Source organism: Cherax quadricarinatus, chromosome 18, assembly GCF_038502225.1.
Source record: "Cherax quadricarinatus isolate ZL_2023a chromosome 18, ASM3850222v1, whole genome shotgun sequence".
NCBI lineage: Eukaryota > Metazoa > Arthropoda > Malacostraca > Decapoda > Parastacidae > Cherax > Cherax quadricarinatus.
This window is the reverse complement of record NC_091309.1, coordinates 32,839,103-32,858,831: the sequence shown is the minus strand read 5'-3', so window position 1 is coordinate 32,858,831 and position 19,729 is coordinate 32,839,103. Positions and strand designations below refer to the sequence as shown.

Below are 19,729 nucleotides of genomic sequence, written 5' to 3'. Positions count from 1 at the left end.
CTTATTGAAACTTGGGCAGTGTATGATGGATAGATGCTTCTTAACATACACCAAAAATGAAAGAAATTGGACAATAAATAATGGAGTTCACTTCTCAGCCTTCAGAAGTCCCTTAAAACTCAAAAAAAAAAAAAAAAAAAAAACTGTTCACAGGAAACGGTTCGTAGGGGTTTAGAACGGACTTGTGCAATGTTAGTTTTCTCTGTTCAAGGTTTTCTCAGTGTTATTCAAGGTTTTTAACTTTAGTTTAATATTACACTGTGCACTGTATGGTATAATTAACTATTTTTGTGCTTAAAAACCTTAAAAAAACAGCATTTACATACAGTTCGTTGGGGTCTGGAACGGAATAATAGTATTTACATACAATCCAATGGGGAAATTAGGTTTTGGAACTTAGCAAATCAAAATTGTAATTACCTGGAGTTTACCTGGAGAGAGTTCCGGGGGTCAACACCCCCGCGGCCCGGTCTGTGACCAGGCCTCATGGTGGATCAGGGCCTGATCAACCAGGCTGTTATTGCTGGCTGCACGCAGTCTAACGCACGAACCACAGGTACCGACTTTAGGTGCCTGTCCAGTGCGTACACATTGTACACTATGCAAAAAATTAAAATCCCCAATCCTTAGAAAATATAAGAAATACTGTGCAATTATTATTATAGCTAAGCGCTAAACCCACAAGGGTCATACATCCCAAATACTGGGCGAGATGCTTATACATATGAGGCAGCCATCTTTAAATTTTCTTGACCTTTATGCTGGTAAACTATTATTATAATCATGGGGGAGCGCTAAACCCGTAGGATTAAACAGCGCATGGAAGGTATTCAGGCTCAATTCAGGGAACCGAATCACAGATCCAATTCCCTAGATCAAGAGCCCCTCACCAGCGTCAAGGAACCTCCCTTGAGGGGCTGTGCTGGTAAAAGATTCTTGACCTGACGAATCTGAATTAATCTTCCCTTCCTCCGAGCAGATTTGATTGCCTTTCATTACCAAGTGTTGTATGAACCTTAATTAGTGCTATCATGTGACAATGATACTTACCATTGTAAATTCAAAATCTCAATGTACTGTCTGCAAAGACATAAAATAAATAAATAAATAAAATAAAATTATCTTGGAGTGGACGAGTCCTGAGAATTATACTACATCTGAATTGTATATAATACAAAGTTACATGAAGCGTTTTTAAAAGTCATTGATTTGAAAAAACGAATCATTGCTTTTAATAAAGGTTTATTCTTACCATTGGAAACTCTGCATATAATGATATATTGTAATAAAGACTTTTATTGGTTACCCTAGGTAATCTACACATAAGATAAGATTTCGTTCGGATTTTTAACCCCGGAGGGTTAGCCACCCAGGATAATCCAAGAAAGTCAGTGCGTCATCGAGGACTGTCTAACTTATTTCCATTGGGGTCCTTAATCTTGTCCCCCAGGATGCGACCCACACCAGTCGACTAACACCCAGGTACCTATTTGCTGCTAGGTGAACAGGACAAGAGGTGTAAGGAAACGTGTCGAAATGTTTCCATCCGCCGGGAATCGAACCCGGGCCCTCCGTGTGTGAAGCGGGAGCTTTAGCCACCAGGCCTGAATAAATTTGTACCTGAATAAACTTGCTTACTTAAGTTCTATAGAAAGTTTATTAAGGACATTATTAATTAAGCTTGAAGGTCAAGTTCAATAAAGTTTATGGACTTGAAAATTGTCTCCAAGCCAAGCGTCGTCGTCTTCAATTAAATAAGTTTATTAAGGTACAGGTGCACTTAAATGCAGTTATAAAAATGTAGATGATTACAATTATTATACATAACGTAAATTACCTAGGATAACCCCCCCCCCGTCCAAAAAAAAAAGTAATTGACATTGCCTAATTGTAGTTTTTATTCCAGTTTGAAGGTAATTTATAAATTTCAAGCGTGTAATTTCCAATACAAGTTGTGGTGGAGGCTGACTGCTCCGTCCATGTGATGGTGTTCTTGATCCAAGGTGACGGAGTACACATCATCTCAGTCACTGGGTTTGTTTACGTCTCATAATGGATCCAACACAGTTTTCAGTTTTCTTTATTTTGGTTGTGATATTGTTCACTTATTTAATATTAAGTTTCTGTTCATTTGTTTAGTACATATATATTTAGTTATTTAGACTTACACCAGAAATATTAAGGTGGTTTTATCCATTATTTGTTATTGAATTATTTTGTATGTTGTGTATTGTTACAGTAACGGTTTTGTGTCCCTTTTTTTGTATATTATATATTAAATGAAGTTTATTTTTCTGATTTTTTTTTGTCAAGTAAAGTTTATTTTTCATTACATTATATAACAACATTATAAGGTGTTATATAATTAATAAATAATCTTATTCACGCACTGCAGTTAACGCAAATTTAACATTAAACGTATGTTAAATGATAATAAGTTTTTTTTTTTATTTTTTTTTTGCCATACGTAATTTACACATATATTAATATGTAAGACAATTGTAATCATGCAAAAATATAATTTTGTACCTAAATAGACTTAAACTAGCTATTAACATAAATAACCTCACTAACTAGTAATTTATATAGGTAAATCCTAATTTATTTGATTATTAGCTAATGTTCATTTAATGGAGTGTCTATTATCTCGTGAAAGTTAAGTGAGTTTTTTATTAATATATTGTACAGTGAGAGATGTTTTATGGTAAGTAAAGTGGACAAACTGTGTCAGTCAACATGACACCGGACATACACACCTTTCCCTTCTTATAGTCTTTATTTTACATTTTAATTTATCCGTGAAATGCTGCATTTAATCGAAAAATTGTAAGGTAAGAAAAGTAACATATTAGAAAGTATTAAATTAGTCTTTTCTTAGCCCAGACTAAAGTTACTTGATCAGATTGTTATTCACTAAAATGTCCTATATTTAATTTATTAGTTACTGATTACTTTGGTAAATATATATCTCCTCATGCCTTGATGCTGGTGAGGGGCTCTTGATCCAGGGAATGGCACTTATTCTTCCCTTCCTTGGATTGGACCTGAATGCTTCCTATTCTCCAGGCGCTATATGACCCTTGTGAGTTTAGTGCTTTCCTTCCTGATAAAAACGGATAAGAAATGGCAAATATTTACAATAGTGTTGAGCTGACCTGGGAGGTAACAGCAGGCATTTAATGTTATCGTTGGTCAAATATTTATTTTTCACCTTTATAACTGCCTGTACCATTTATGTTTATCTTCCCTCTACTTCACCTCAGCAAGAAACAATGAACTGAAGGTTCAACATTGAACTAGATGATGCTACAGTAAACCGCATTAAACAATGCAAACAATAAAACTTGGGACATATAATTGTACCAACAATGCTTTGTATAACAACATCACTTAGTGTAGACCCACTGGAACTAGGTCACATAAGTAAGTTTATTCAGGTATACATAAATACAGTTTATTCAGGTATACATAAATACAGTTTATTCAGGTATACACAAATACAGTTACATAGAATTATCATACATAGCAGCATATGTGTAGAGAACTTAGGATAACCCAAAAAAGTCAGACAGTGGCTTATTTCCATTGGGGTCCTCAAGTTAAATGTGTTTTCCTATGTTAATTCTTCATAATTTAATATATGTATGCCTATAACAGAACCATTATACAAATTTATACAGGACTACTATTTTAAAACAATTCATAGATTTTTTAAATAAATGTGCTCATATCTTAACCTAACCTGTATATCATTTCCTATATAGATGTGCAGAAGTAGAGCTACGACAACGGTACCCTATTTTCATTAATTAGTTTGTCATATTCTTCCAGTGGTAGTAGTAAATACTGTCTCCCCTTATGTCTGGATTTCACTGAGGATTTTGATTAACAGCAGGACACAATATTGTTGAAAAAATTCTCTCGTGGATTGAGGCATGGATGACTAATAAGCAGCAGAGAGTTTATGTAAATGGTGCAAAATCAAAATGGGGGCCATTAACGCATAACATTCCACATGGCTAAGTTTTGTACTGTATCAGTTTGGCATTAGAGTTCTGCTTGCAAATACATGTACATAACCATTTTTATCAATTCAAATAGAGATCTAGTTTTCCTCAATCACAGTAATAATGATGAGCTATGAAGATATTTATAATACTTTGATAACAGCCAACAAACACAATTAATATTATTAAGACCCTGTCTGTAGTGTTTGGGAATAAAGCTAAAAATATTGAATTGAACATGAAGGTAAATAATATACAAATCAGAAGACAAGATGAAGGAAAATTCTTAGATATACACCATAACAGCAAAAAATATTTAACACTCACAGCCAGCATATATCTTGGAAAATTTCTAAAACAGTAGCCATTCTTTGAAAAATACATTACTAAGTATCTCAAACAAAATCACTATTTCTATTCTGTGTTCTATCATTATCTCACTTACAGTACTGTCAGTACCATACATGGGGAGCTACAGCAGCAAATTACCAAAAGCCCATTGTAACTCAACAAAAATATGCTGTTAGAATTTTCACTCAGATACCAGACAACATATTCCAACAGTATTCAGAAATTTAAATTTACTGTACCTACAAAGCATCCACACATACATACTGGTGTGCTTACTATAGCATCCACACATACTGGTGTGCTTACTATAGCATCCACACATACTGGTGTGCTTACTATAGCATCCACACATACTGATGTGCTTACTATAGCATCCACACATACTGATGTGCTTACTGTAGCATCCACACATACTGGTGTGCTTACTGTAGCATCCACACATACTGATGTGCTTACTATAGCATCCACACATATTGGTGTGCTTACTATAGCATCCACACATACTGGTGTGCTTACTATAGCATCCACACATACTGATGTGCTTACTATAGCATCCACACATACTGATGTGCTTACTATAGCATCCACACATACTGGTGTGCTTACTATAGCATCCACACATACTGGTGTGCTTACTATAGCATCCACACATACTGATGTGCTTACTGTAGCATCCACACATACTGGTGTGCTTACTGTAGCATCCACACATACTGATATGCTTACTATAGCATCCACACATACTGATGTGCTTACTATAGCATCCACACATACTGGTGTGCTTACTATAGCATCCACACATACTGGTGTGCTTACTATAGCATCCACACATACTGGTGTGCTTACTATAGCATCCACACATACTGGTGTGCTTACTATAGCATCCACACATACTGGTGTGCTTACTATAGCATCCACACATACTGATGTGCTTACTATAGCATCCACACATACTGATGTGCTTACTATAGCATCCACACATACTGGTGTGCTTACTGTAGCATCCACACATACTGATGTGCTTACTATAGCATCCACACATACTGATGTGCTTACTATAGCATCCACACATACTGGTGTGCTTACTATAGCATCCACACATACTGGTGTGCTTACTATAGCATCCACACATACTGGTGTGCTTACTATACAATCCACACATACTGGTGTGCTTACTATAGCATCCACACATACTGGTGTGCTTACTATAGCATCCACACATACTGGTGTGCTTACTATACCATCCACACATACTGGTGTGCTTACTATAGCATCCACACATACTGGTGTGTTACTATAGCATCCACACATACTGGTGTGTTACTATAGCATCCACACATACTGGTGTGTTACTATAGCATCCACACATACTGGTGTGTTACTATAGCATCCACACATACTGGTGTGCTTACTATAGCATCCACACATACTGGTGTGCTTACTATAGCATCCACACATACTGGTGTGCTTACTATAGCATCCACACATACTGGTGTGCTTACTATAGCATCCACACATACTGGTGTGCTTACTATAGCATCCACACATACTGGTGTGCTTACTATAGCATCCACACATACTGGTGTGCTTACTATAGCATCCACACATACTGGTGTGCTTACTATAGCATCCACACATACTGGTGTGCTTACTATAGCATCCACACATACTGGTGTGCTTACTATAGCATCCACACATACTGGTGTGCTTACTATAGCATCCACACATACTGGTGTGCTTACTATAGCATCCACACATACTGGTGTGCTTACTATAGCATCCACACATACTGGTGTGCTTACTATAGCATCCACACATACTGGTGTGCTTACTATAGCATCCACACATACTGGTGTGCTTACTATAGCATCCACACATACTGGTGTGCTTACTATAGCATCCACACATACTGATGTGCTTACTATATATAGAAGGTGGTCAAAAAAAATAACCCATTGTTAAACATCTTAAATATTAACCCTCTGCTAAATATACATCTTGGAGAGCTGCAACGGATTGCAAAGACACAATAAAAGAAACAAATATCTGTTTTGATATCCCATTTTATTATTCAGGCTGAGTAGAAACTCCATACACATAAAGGGCTCAAAAATGTGAAACTTTTTACTTGAAGATTCAAAGAGTTCCATATTTGCCAATTGCTTCAAGAATGTTGAAACGTACTTTCTGAATCTCCTGTAAATTTATGTAGATCAAATGTGAATCTCAAATATATTTAATATACCCTATTTTCTGGCACATAAGGCATGCCTTTTTTCTCACAAAATGTCTTGGAAAATCACCCTGCTCAAGGTCACAGTCATGGGTAGGTTTGGGTTATGCTTTAGTGTAAAGCAAGAGGGTCATTAGCCCTTGAATATGATTACTGATTTACCGTTTTAATACTTCTGTCATGTGCCTTATATGCTGGAAAATATGGCAACTTGCCAAGATTTTAGTCAACATTCATACAAATGCTCTTACTGTCTTCACAGTTTTTCTATCCTTCAGTAACTGTTATAACTAAAATTGTCCAAAAATTTTTGTGTTCCTGTGTCTTCTGACTAACATTGCTGTTTATATTCTTTATAGTTTCATTACTTACATTGATCTAACTTTAAATATGTAACTATACTGTACAACATCAAGTAGTACTGTACTATATTACATCTACAGTGGTCCCCCGCTTTTCGTAGTTCCTGGCAATCGTAAAATTCGCCAATCATAGGGGTATTTTCGTATAAACATGGACTCGCTTTTCATAGGTTGACTCGCGAGTCGTAGTTCGTCCGGGACGCGTACCCACGGCGTGAGCCGGGGCAGCAGCCAGTCTGGCATTGTTTACCAGTGAGCGAAGGTCCCCTCACGTGCTCCAGCGAAATATTTCATAATATTCCATTTATTTTAGTGCTTGCAAGTGCTAAATAAGCTACCATGGCTCCAAAGAAAGCTCCTAGTGCCAAGCCTGTGGTAAAGAAGGTGAGAAATACGATTGAATTTAAGAAAACCATCATCGAACAATATGAAAGTGGCACAAGTGTGGCCGAACTGTCCAGGATGTATAAGAAACCCTACACAACCTTATATTCCATAGTGGCCAAGAAAAAGGAAATAAAGGATGCTGTTGTTGCAAAGGGAGTAACTATGCTGACAAAAATGAGATCACCAGTACTGGAAGAGGTTGAGAAGTTATTATTGGTGTGGATAAATGAGAAACAATTAGCAGGAGATACTCTTATGACTTCGATTATTTGTGAAAAGGCTAGGCAGTTGCTTGAAGATTTGGTAAAGAAATTGCCTGCAAATAGTGGTGAAGTGAGTGAATTTAAGGCCAGCAAAGGCTGGTTTGAGAGATTTAAGAACCGTACTGGCATACATAGTGTGGTAAGGCATGGTGAGGCTGCCAGTTCGGACCACAAGGCGGCTGAAAAATATGTGCATGAATTCCAGGAGTACATAGAGGCTGAAGGACTGAAACCTGAACAAGTGTTCAATTGTGACGAAACAGGCCTTTTTTGGAAGAAAATGCCAAAGAGGACCTTCATTACACAAGAGGAAAAGGCAATGCCAGGACACAAGCCTATGAAAGACAGGCTGACGCTAATGTTCTGTGCTAATGCTAGTGGGGATTTCAAAGTGAAGCCATTACTAGTGTACCATTCTGAAAATCCCAGAGTGTTCAGGAAAAACAATGTTATGAAGAGTAAATTGTGTGTGTTTTGGGAATCTAATAGTAAGGCATGGGTCACGAGGGAAATTTTCGTCGAGTGCTTCAATAAAGTGTTTGGCCCTAGTGTGAAGGAGTATCTCCTGGAAAAGAAATTGGATCTCAAGTGCATGCTAGTAATGGACAATGCACCTGCTCATCCTCCAAACTTGGATGACCTAATTTTCGAGGAGTTTGGGTTCATCACAGTAAAGTTCTTGGCCCCGAATACCACTCCTCTCCTCCAACCCATGGACCAGCAGGTTATTGCAAACTTTAAAAAACTCTACACAAAAGCAATGTTTCACAGGTGCTTGACTGTGACCACAGACACTCACTTGACCCTAAGGGAATTTTGGAGAGAACACTTCAGCATCCTCCACTGCATAACCCTTATAGGTATGGCTTGGGAGGGAGTGACTACCAGGACTTTGAACTCTGCCTGGAGAAAATTGTGGCCAGATTGTGTCGACAAGAGGGATTTTGAAGGATTTGGGACTGACCCTAATGAGCCTATGTCTGTTGTAAAATCAATTGTGGCACTGGGGAGTTCCATGGGGTTGGATGTGAGTTTGGAGGATGTGGAAGAATTGGTGGAAGACCACAATGAAGAGCTCACCACTGAGGAGCTGCAAGAGCTTCAGCAGGAAGAGCAACACATCGCAACTCAGAATCTTGCTGCAGAGGAGGAGGAAGAGAGATGGAAGAAGGTGCCTTCTTCAGAAATTAAAGAGATTTTTACTATGTGGGGTAAGATGGAAAGCTTTATGGAGAAACATCACCCTAACAAGGTTGTTGCAAGCCATGTTGGCAACATGTACAGTGACAAAGTCTTGGGCCATTTTAGGGAAGTGTTAAAGAGACGCCAGAAACAGCTCTCTCCACAGTTATTTTGTGAGACAGGACTCCAGTGACTCTCAAGGTGGTCCTAGTGGCATTAAGAAACAGAGAAGAGAAGCAACCCCAAAAAAGCAAATGGTACCTGAGGTGTTGATGGAAGGGGATTCCCCTTCCAAACTATAAACAATCCACTCTCTCTCCTCCTCCAGTCTCCCATACACTAAGAAGAATCTCCAATAAAGGTAAGTGTTATGCTGTTAATATTTCATTCATTTCCCATTGTATTGTTTATGTACTACATGTATATTTCATGTTAAAAATTTTTTTGTTTTAATACTTCTGGGTGTCAGGAACGGATTAATTGTATTTACATTATTTCTTATGGGGAAAATTGATTCATAAATCATAAATTTCGTTTATAGTAACGGCTCCAGGAACGGATTAATTACAAAAAACGAGGGACCACTGTAGTTTATCTTGCCTGATATTTTCTGCATAACAAGTGACTTCTTAAAATGTACAAAATAAATATCACCTCATTTTGTAATAATTGTGTGCATTTTGAAAATAAAATTTGTTTATTTGTTTGTTTGTTATTGAGTGGAACAAGTTTCGAAGTGGCATCATGGAAGCTATTACCTTGGGTAGCTTTAACAATAGGTTAGACAGATGTATAAGTGAGAGGTGTCCTGTAGCTCGATTGCTAGCACACTCAGCTCACACATTGAGGTTGGTGGCTCAATCCCTGGTATGGTTGGAAACATTAGGATGTGTTTCCTTAAGATACCTGCTGTTCTTGTTCACCTATCAGTAAAATAAGTACCTGAGTGTTGGTCGACTGGTGTAAGTCACATCCTGAAATTCTCTGCAGGCAAGAGATAATATACATTTGGATTAGTGGGATTAGTACCAAATTTGCACACAAAAATCACTCCCTATGAAAGCAAAAGACTCGGCAGGAGATGCAACATTTCCCCAGTGAAAAGCAGGGGCACCACGAGTGTACTGAGAGACAACACGATAAGTGTCCAGGTCCCAAGACTGTTTAACTGCCTCCCAGCATACCTAAGGGGGATTACCAATAGACCTCTGGTGGTCTTCAAGAAGGCACTGGACAGGCACCTAAAGTCAGTACCTGACCAGCTAGGCTGTGGTTCATACATCAGTTTGCACGTGGCTAGCAGTAACAGCTTGGTTGATCAGAGCCTGATGCTCCACAAGGCCTGGTCTCAGACTGAGATGTGAGGGCATTGACCCCTGAAACCCTCTCCAGGTATAACAAGGGGCTTTCTATATAGTAGTATTATGTCATTGATGTCAGCTAAGCCTGAATATGTTGTACTTGTAAAAATAAAGATTGTTATTATTATTACAGCCTCTCCTCCACGTACTCATTTACCGACGACTTGGACTTACAACGGGGTCTCTGACCAGTATGCATGCCTAAATAATGTGTATTAGAGCTGATTGCCTCTATTCTGTTTATTTCATTACACAGTACACTAGCAACGTACTTGTTTGCCGAGGACTCGGTCTTTTGATGGGCTCTCTGACCAGTATGCATACCTAAATACAGTGGACCCCAAGACATCGGCTAAATTGGATTTCATCCACTTTTTTGGCCGAAATTCTATTCTGGATTTCAGCTGGCAACTCGGAAATTAGCCATATTGGATGTGTCCGCCCGCCACGCCGTGTGCGTGAGTCAGTCTGGCTGTGTCTCAGTGAGTGAGCAACACTCCGCACATTCATCCAAACATTTCATTATAATCCATTGTTTTTTGTGGTTGTTTATTGAGTGCAACTACGAAATAAGCCACCATGGGCCCACCAAAGAAAGTTTCTGTGCCAGCCCTTTGGTAAAGAAAGTGAGAAACACGATAGAATTCAGTGACAAAACCTTGTCCCACTTCAGGCAAATTTTAGAGATGCCAGAAACAGACCTCTCTGGACAGTTTTTTTTTTTTTTTGTGACGGGTGCAATGACTCAAGCTGGTCCTAGTGCCAGTAAAAGACAAAGAAGGGAAGAAACCCCCGGATAGGGACTTGATACCTGAAGTCCTTATGGAGGGGGATAACCCTTCCAAACAATCAGACCTCTCTCTCTCCTCCTCCCTGTCTACCATACGCCAACAAGAATCTTCAATAAAGGCAAATGTGATGTTAAATGTTCATTTATCCATTTCATTATTCATTTTATTTAGTTCTCATTGTTTTGTTTATGTAAAACTATAGTTAATCTTTAAAAAATGTATTTTTTGTTAATATTTTTGGGTGTCTGTGTCAGCATAGTTGCTGATCCCCTGTATATGTTATCTGAGTATCATAGTACCATCCATATGTTTTACATAGATGACCCCTTTGCTAGACTTAGCGGTTAGCATGTGTGACATCACGTGATGCCGCATGTGAGCGTCGGACGCTCTGCCTCTCTCTCAGTTCACGGATAGTCCTACAGGCAACAGGACAGGCTAGGCTGGGTTCCCCTCTCACACTCTGCTAATATGTGTTACCACCCAGCCAGTGTGTTTATCTCCGACCATCATATCTCCACAAACCCTCTCAACATCTGGAACAGATTAACCCTTTCAGGGTCCAAGGCCCAAATCTGGAGTCACGCACCAGTGTCCAAAAATTTTCAAAAAAAAAATTTGTTATTTTTTCTTATGAAATCGTAGAGAATCTTTTTGTGAAGGTAATAAAACAAAAAGTACGAAATTTGGTGGAAAATTGACGAAATTATGCTCTCGCGAATTTTGATGTGTCAGCGATATTTACGAATCGGCGATTTTGCCGACTTTGACTCCCATTTTAGGCCAATTACATTATTCCAATCAACCAAATTCTTAGCTATTTCACTAGTATTACTTCTATTCTATCGATTGAGCACAAGAAATCGCCAAGTCAACTGTTTCAACTACAAAATAAAGTGATCGGAAATTGTTAATTTGGCCAATTTAACACAAAGTTCAAAATATTCCAGTTTCAAAATAGGGTCCAGAATGAACAATGTAGGCATTCCTGGCACTAAACTAACACTTCCTCTGTTCATTAGTTATGTTTTGAGGCTTTACAAATAAATTCCATTTTGATTTTTTATTCACATAATGAATTTTTATTCACACCAAAAAATAGAAGATTTACTGTTATGCAATACTGTAATAATTGTATAAATATCATCACCATATTTGTGAATGTATATTAGACCCACCAGCTGACGTGTATTAGACGTGTGAGGTCGTTTGTTTACTCTTGAATATCGGCAAAAATTTAACATTTCTTCTACTTTGAGCTCAGTTTCAAGCCATTTCCAGTGCTAAAACCAATCAAAATCATCTATATTTCTGTAATATGTCTTCCATTCTATCAAATGAGACCAAGAAATCGCAAATACAACTATAAAAAACATACGAAAAAACACTGCAAAGTTGCTGTTTTAATCGAAAAATCATGATTTCATTTTTTTTCTCTCATTATACACAGTGTGCTGCAGGATCTGTTTTATGTGGTGCACACATACCACATAGATGTATTCTCTCATATCTAGGCCCAAATGTACCACTCACAGTTTATCAGAGTGAGCTGAGCTCATGGCGTAGATCTACGGTTTGGACCCTGAACGTAAAGCCGTAGATCTACGGGACGGACCCTGAAAGGGTTAATTGTATTTACATTAATTTTTTTTTTTTTTCAACAAGTCGGCCGTCTCCCACCGAGGCAGGGTGACCCAAAAAAGAAAGAAAATCCCCAAAAAGAAAATACTTTCATCATCATTCAACACTTTCACCACACTCACACATTATCACTGTTTTTGCAGAGGTGCTCAGAATACAACAGTTTAGAAGCATATACGTATAAAGATACACAATATATCCCTCCAAACTGCCAATATCCCAAACCCCTCCTTTAAAGTGCAGGCATTGTGCTTCCCATTTCCAGGACTCAAGTCCGACTATATGAAAATAACCGGTTTCCCTGAATCCCTTCACTAAATATTACCCTGCTCACACACTAATTGTTTTAGATGATGGTAGGATTGCTGGTGTCTTTTGTCTGTCTCATAAATATGCAAGATTACAGGTATGTCTTGCTACTTCTACTTACACTTAGGTCACACTACACATACATGTACACGTTTATTTATACACACTCATCTGAGTTTTCTTTGATTTTATCTTAATAGTTCTTGGTCTTATTACTTTTCCTTTTATATCCATGGGGAAGTGAAATAAGAATCTTTCCTCCATAAGCCATGCGTGTTGTAAAAGTCAACTAAAATGCCGGGAACAATGGGCTAGTAACCCCTTTTCCTGTAAAGATTACTAAAAAGAATAAGAAGAAAATTTACATTAATTCTTAGGGTAAATATTTCTTCGGTTTTCAGCCTTTTTGGATATTGGCCGACCTTCTGGAATGGATTACAGCCGAAATCCGGGGTTCCACTGTATAGACAAAACCTACTTCATGCTGTTTGGAGACAGAGCCTTAAATATCCAACTTAATATATTAATAAATAGTTCCCCTGTTACAAGACAAACTGAGGGTAAATTTTTAGGTCTTCACCTTGACTGTAACCTTAAATTTCATTCCCACATATATCCAAGAAAATCTCCAAATCAGTAGGCATCCTTTCCAAGATACTGTACTGTGTACCCTAAACAACACTCCTTACCCTATACCACTCTCTGATATATCCCTATCACACCTTTGGTATTTGTGTCCAGGTATCAAGCACAGCCAACCACCTTAAACCTTTAATAACCCAATAAAAAGCTGCTGTGGGGATGATCACCAACTCCTGTGCCAGACAGCACACCCCACCACTCTTCAAAAGCTTGAACGTACTAAATATACAAGACATACACTCATATTATTGTGCCTACTTTATGTCCAGAACACTAAACTCCAATCTAAACCCTCCGCTTAAACTTCTCCTTGATAGCTACACCAGAATGCAAAGAAATAAAATCTTTATTTTTATCTTTATCTTTTTATCAGTAAGGAGATACTGGTAGAGGTACCACATTGATCAGTAACAAAGTGTAATGCTTCTCAAGTATGGAAGAGAATTTTTTTTTTTAAATCATTGAGAGTTTGTTTACAAATTGTAACACCCTGATTACTTTTCAGCAAACTTACAGCAGGATGGTGCGACTCAGAATCAGGTGTCGATGCATTGCTGTGGCAGTCATAGTCTCCCAGGTGAGTCATCTAAATTATTGTGATGCTGAAAGAAATAGTGGAATAGCTAACCAATAGTGCACTCAGTAAATAAACATGTATGGCTAATAAATTGAACACATTTCTCAAACATGAAGCTAAACATTAGTTTACAAAGTGTTACATATATTAATTGTTCGTCATTAATTGGGTGCATCATTTACTGGTGTCAGTAAATCTTTAATAAAAGAAGACTTCTGTATAAAACTCAACTACACTAAGTCATAAGACATTGCACATGTTAACATGTAGTATATAATGCACGTGTTAACGTGTATAGAGGCACATATTAACACGTATATACATGTATAGATGCCTATGTTAACACATAGTACAGTAGGGCCCCGCTTTACCGCGTTTCGCCTTATGGCATTCCACTAATATGGCAATTTCAATTTATGACCAAAATTTGCTATACGGCAGGTGGTCTTTCAAATACGGCGTGCCCCACCCGGTTTGTTTACATTCTTCGTGAGCACATCTATTATGTCTGGAAACTTTCCAAAATTTCAAGTGTTTTAAAGTTATTGCATATTTTATATGTACTCTGATAATTATGCTTATGTGTACTTGTACCTAAATATACTTACTGTGCTGGCATGTAGGTACACATTAAAATCACCAAGTCTCTCTACTCATGACGCCATAGTAATATTATGTAATAATAATCTCTCTTGGGCATATTAAGTGTCTTATTTTACATTAATAAAGGCATTTTCATTAATCCATCTATGATATTTTCTTCAAAATTACAGTGGACCCTCGCCTAACGACATTAATCCATTCCTAAGAGTTCAACGTTAGACGAAATTAATCAAGGTGGCTGACGCTCCGCTTTGTCCTTGAGCTGAGGAGTCAGCAGCATGGGTCCCAGCCTGGGCTGGTGTCATGCATGGCTGTGGCACTACCATCACCACTACCACCACCTACTGATGCCTGTGGTCTATCCATGCCAAGTGTAGCCACATCATCCTCACTTTCACTGTCTATTCCTGGTGTAGGGCCACGGGATGTACTCCGGAATGTACTCTGTCCCCTGGGCACTGCATAGGGAACACTACCAGAGCGCATGTGGCGGCGTATATGCCAACGCTTCACTGGTGAATGTTTCCTCACTATCACTTCGAATGATCGTCAAGAGCAATAAAATCACAATCCACGTCACTATCATCATTACTGAAGTCAGAGGCCTGGCCACGCGAAAATAATAGTTTTCTCTTGTGATGAGGTACAACTGAACGTGACTGAGGCGTGCCCACACCAGAGGTAGAAGGTTGAGGATTGTCAGGGTTTTCTGCACTATTATCTATATCCTGGTCATTCCTTTCGGTCACTGACTGATCAAAGCCAAAGAATTCGTCTTCATTTCCACTTCCATCAGAGTCAGAACTATCAGATGGGAAGAAGAGAGTCCCAATTTTCCTTGGAGTGAGAGCTACCTTGCGACGAGGCATGGTGAACAATGGTAACTGAGCTGGCGTTCCTGCAATGCTATGCGGGCGCCTAGAATTTTTGTATTTTTGTTTATGGCGTATACACACCACGCAGACCTGTTCTCTCACATGTAGGCCTACCAGCCTTTTCGCGCTAAATTTGACATCGCTAGAATTTTGGCGTAGATCTACGGTTTGGACCCTGAATGTAAAGCTGTAGATCTATGGCACGGACCCTGAAAGGGTTAAGATTTTCCTAAATTGGGCCACAACATTGTCATTGTACTGGTTGCCAAAACGGCTTGCAATAGCTGTGTCAGGGTGATTTTCATCCGTAAAGGTTTGCACTTCAAGCCACTTTTCACACATTTCCTTAATCTTTGAAGAAGGCAACTTCTTCAATTTCTCTCTCCCCTCCTCTGAAGCAGTTTCCTCAGACCATCAGTGGTTAGTTCTTCATTGTTCTCCTCCACCAACTCTTCCACATCTTCCCCACTAACCTCCAACCCCAAAGACTTCCCCAATGCCACAATAGATTCCACAACTGGCATAGGCTCCTAAGGGTTAGCCCCAAACCCTTCAAAATCCCTCTCTCCTACACATTCTGGCCACAGTTTCCTCCAAGCAGAGTTCAAGGTCCTCTTAGTCACTCCCTCCCAAGCCTTACCTATAAGGTTTACACAACTGAGAATACTAAAGTGATCTTTCCAAAACTCTCTTAGGGTCAGTCGAGTGTCTGAGGTCACTTCAAAGCACTTTTGAAACATAGCTTTTGTGTAAAGTTTTTTGAAGTTGGAAATGACCTGCTGGTCCATGGGCTGGAGGAGAGGAGTGGTATTAGGATGCAAAAATTTGACCTTGATGAAGCTCATGTCCTGAGAAATTAGCTCTGCCAAGTCTGAAAGATGACCAGGAGCATTGTCTAATACCAGGAGGCACTTAACCCTTAAACGGTCCAAACGTATATTTATGTTTTTTCAACAGTTGAAAGTATGTAAAAAAATGTACATCATCATTTTTTTTTTTTTTTACATTTGAAAATGTGTAAAAAAAAAACATAGATGTACTTTTGGAGCATTATGGATTTGAACATCGATCTATTTGGACCGTTTAAGGGCTAAGGTTCAATTTCTTTTCCAGGAGGTAATTTTTCACAGTGGGGGCAAACACATGGTGAAACCAGTCATAGAAGTCCCTAGTGACCCATGCCTTACTGTTTGCCCTCCACATCAGATACAAATTAGCCTTGAGGACATTGTTTTTCTTGAACACTCTGGGAGTTTCAGAGTGATACACCAATAAAGGCTTCACTTTGCAATCACCACTAGCATTATCACACAACAAAAGAATAAGCCCGTCTTTCATAAGCTTATGTCCTGGGAGTGCCTTGTCCTCCTGAGTAATGTAGGTCGTGTTTGGCATTTTCTTCCAAAACAGGCCTGTTTCATCACAATTAAACACTTGTTCAGGTTTCAATCCTTCAGCCTCTATGTACTCCTTGAATTCCTGCACATATTTTTCAGCCGCTTTTTGGTCCGAACTGGCAGCCTCACCATGCCTTGTCACACTACGTATGCCACTATGATTATTAAATCTCTCAAACCAACCTTTGCTGGCCTTATATTCACTCACATCACCACTAGTTTCAGGCATTTTTTTTAATTAAATCGTCATACAACTTCCTAGCCTTTTCACATATGATCGCTTGAGAGATGCTATCTCCTGCTATCTGTTTTTCATTTATCCACACCAATAACAATCTCTCAACATCTTCAAGTACTTGCAATCTCTGTTTCGAAAACAAACTTTCACCTTTTGCAAGAACAGCTTCCTTGATTGCCGTTTTGTTGGCCATGATAGTAGCGATGGTTGATTGGGGTTTGGTATACAACCTGGCCAGCTCTGAGAGACACACCACTTTCGTACTTTGCAATTATCTGTTTCTTAATTTCCATACTAATTCTCACCCTTTTTACCACAGGGTTGGCACTAGAAGCTTTCTTGGGGCCCATGGTGACTTATTTTGCAGTTAGAAGCACTAAAAACACTGGGATAATGTGAAATGTACCAAATGTATGCGTAGATGCGACCGCACTGGCTGGCTTATAAATACTGGCACCCACAGGGCAGCTGAGGCACGCTCAGGCCACATGTGGGACGCATCCCAGACGAACCACATTGGGCGAGTTTTTATCGTTACGCGGGCCAAAATTTTTACTTTCAAACGCTTCGTTAGGCGGATTTAACATTATGCGATGCGTTTGTTAGGCAAAGGTCCACTGTGTATAAGAAACACGTTACATAGCATATAAACATTATACATACACCCACAGAATAAAAATTGACATTAATATGAGATTTGTTTACAAAGCGGCTTTGTAGGAGTGTTGGAAGAATTATGTTTTCTCTAGTCAAACACTGGGGGATAACTGTAGATAAATATTCCTTTTGTATGCCTTCACTCTATATATAGCAATTCACGACCCTTGTGGGTTTAGTGCTTTTTTTATTATGATTATAATAATAAATTGCAATAATAATTTGTAATAATAACTTGTAATAATTTTTATGATACAGGTAATATGTAATAATAATAATAATAATAATAATTTATCAGAGCATCATTCCTTCTAAAAATTACATGAGAATGGAAATGTTGGTATTTATTTATTCTACTGTATCACTGTGGAGACAACTTGTACACAATGTAAGGTGTTTGTATGAATGTTTATGAACCACAATCAGCTGCATCGTCTGTTTGTTTACATAGTGGGTGGGGTGGCCAGACTAGCTTCCCTACACTACCATACCTACCACACCGCTTTCTACAAATAAATACTTTTCACCTTTCACCCTACATTAAGACTACAAATATTTTAAGGTAAGTAATGAGTGTACTTTATATGCATTTTATCACTCTATTTAAGCATCGTCGTAGTATATTATGTGTGGGTGGGGGTGGCCAGGAGGGCTACCACACCTAACTTCTTATAGTAAATGCTATTCACCTTTTGCCCTACATTAAGACTACAAATATTTTGAGGTAAATAATGAGTGTAATGTGTGTGTATTTTACTTCTTATTGTTTTTTAATGCCTGAGTTCTATTGCTAACTTAATACAGTGTAAACCTGTCATCTGGCTTTTATATACATTTATAAGTGGAAGAAATGGCATTCTGCTTTCCGACGAAGTCTGCTTTAGGGCAGTAGCCTGGAACCTAACCTGCCGTATAAGCGGGGCCCTATTGTATATAGATGCACATGTTAACATGTATAGATGCACATGTTAACACGTATACAGTAGGGCCCCACTTATACGGCAGGTTAGGTTCCAGGCTATCACCAGAAAACAGACATCGCCAGAAAGCAGAATGCCATTTTTTCCATTTATAAATGCATATAAATGCCAGACAACAAGTTTACACTAAATTATATTAAGTTAGTAATAGAACTAGGCATTAAAAAACACAAAAAGTAAAATATATACACAGTACGTTCATTACTTATCTTAACGTATTTGTAATCTTAATGTAGGGCAAGAGGTGAGTAGTACTTATTTGTAGGAAATCAGGTGTAGGTAGCCCTGGCTCCCCGTCTCGTACTTAATATACGATACTTAAAACAGCCCAGAGAGTTAAAATATACATGCAGTACACTCATTATTTACCTTAAAATATGTGTAGTCTTAACCCTTAAATGGTCCAAACATATATATACATTCACGTGCACAGCGCCCAGAATATTTTGAGAATTTTTTTTTTATAGGAAAAAAGAGCATGTGGTACCCAGGCATCCCTAATTTTTTTTGTATGGTGCACAGTGAGTGTGCACACCCATTCTCTCATGTCTAGGCAACTCAGGCCTATCGTGCCAATGTTGAATGAATGACAGAGGAAATGTATATATACGTTTGGGGCGTTATGCGAGAGAATGTATATATACGTTTGGACTGTTTAAGGGTTAATATAGGAAGAGAGTCGAGTAGTATTTATTTGTAGGAAGTCAGTGTAGGTAGCCGGTAGGTGTAGCCCACGTGGGCTACACCTACCGGCTACCTACACTGTGGCCCAGAGCCATATTATTAGCATCAACATACCTTGTTCACTGAATTTAATTGCTTCTAACAACTACCTTTAGATGCCATCATAAACGAAGAGAGAAGCAATGAATA

General features: G+C 38.5%; 1 protein-coding gene across 1 annotated transcript in view; it reads left to right on the top strand.

Annotated features, from left to right (window-relative positions):
* The first annotated feature begins 2,699 nt into the window (after window positions 1–2,699).
* Window positions 2,700–19,729, top strand: part of Mgat3 (beta-1,4-mannosyl-glycoprotein 4-beta-N-acetylglucosaminyltransferase) — a 34,206-nt gene continuing 17,176 nt past the window's right edge. The window contains exons 1-2 of the mRNA XM_053777828.2: window positions 2,700–2,831; window positions 14,035–14,106. Coding sequence (XP_053633803.1) covers window positions 14,050–14,106 — 57 coding nt within the window. The 5' untranslated portion in view covers window positions 2,700–2,831; window positions 14,035–14,049. The remainder of the gene's footprint in view (window positions 2,832–14,034; window positions 14,107–19,729) is intronic.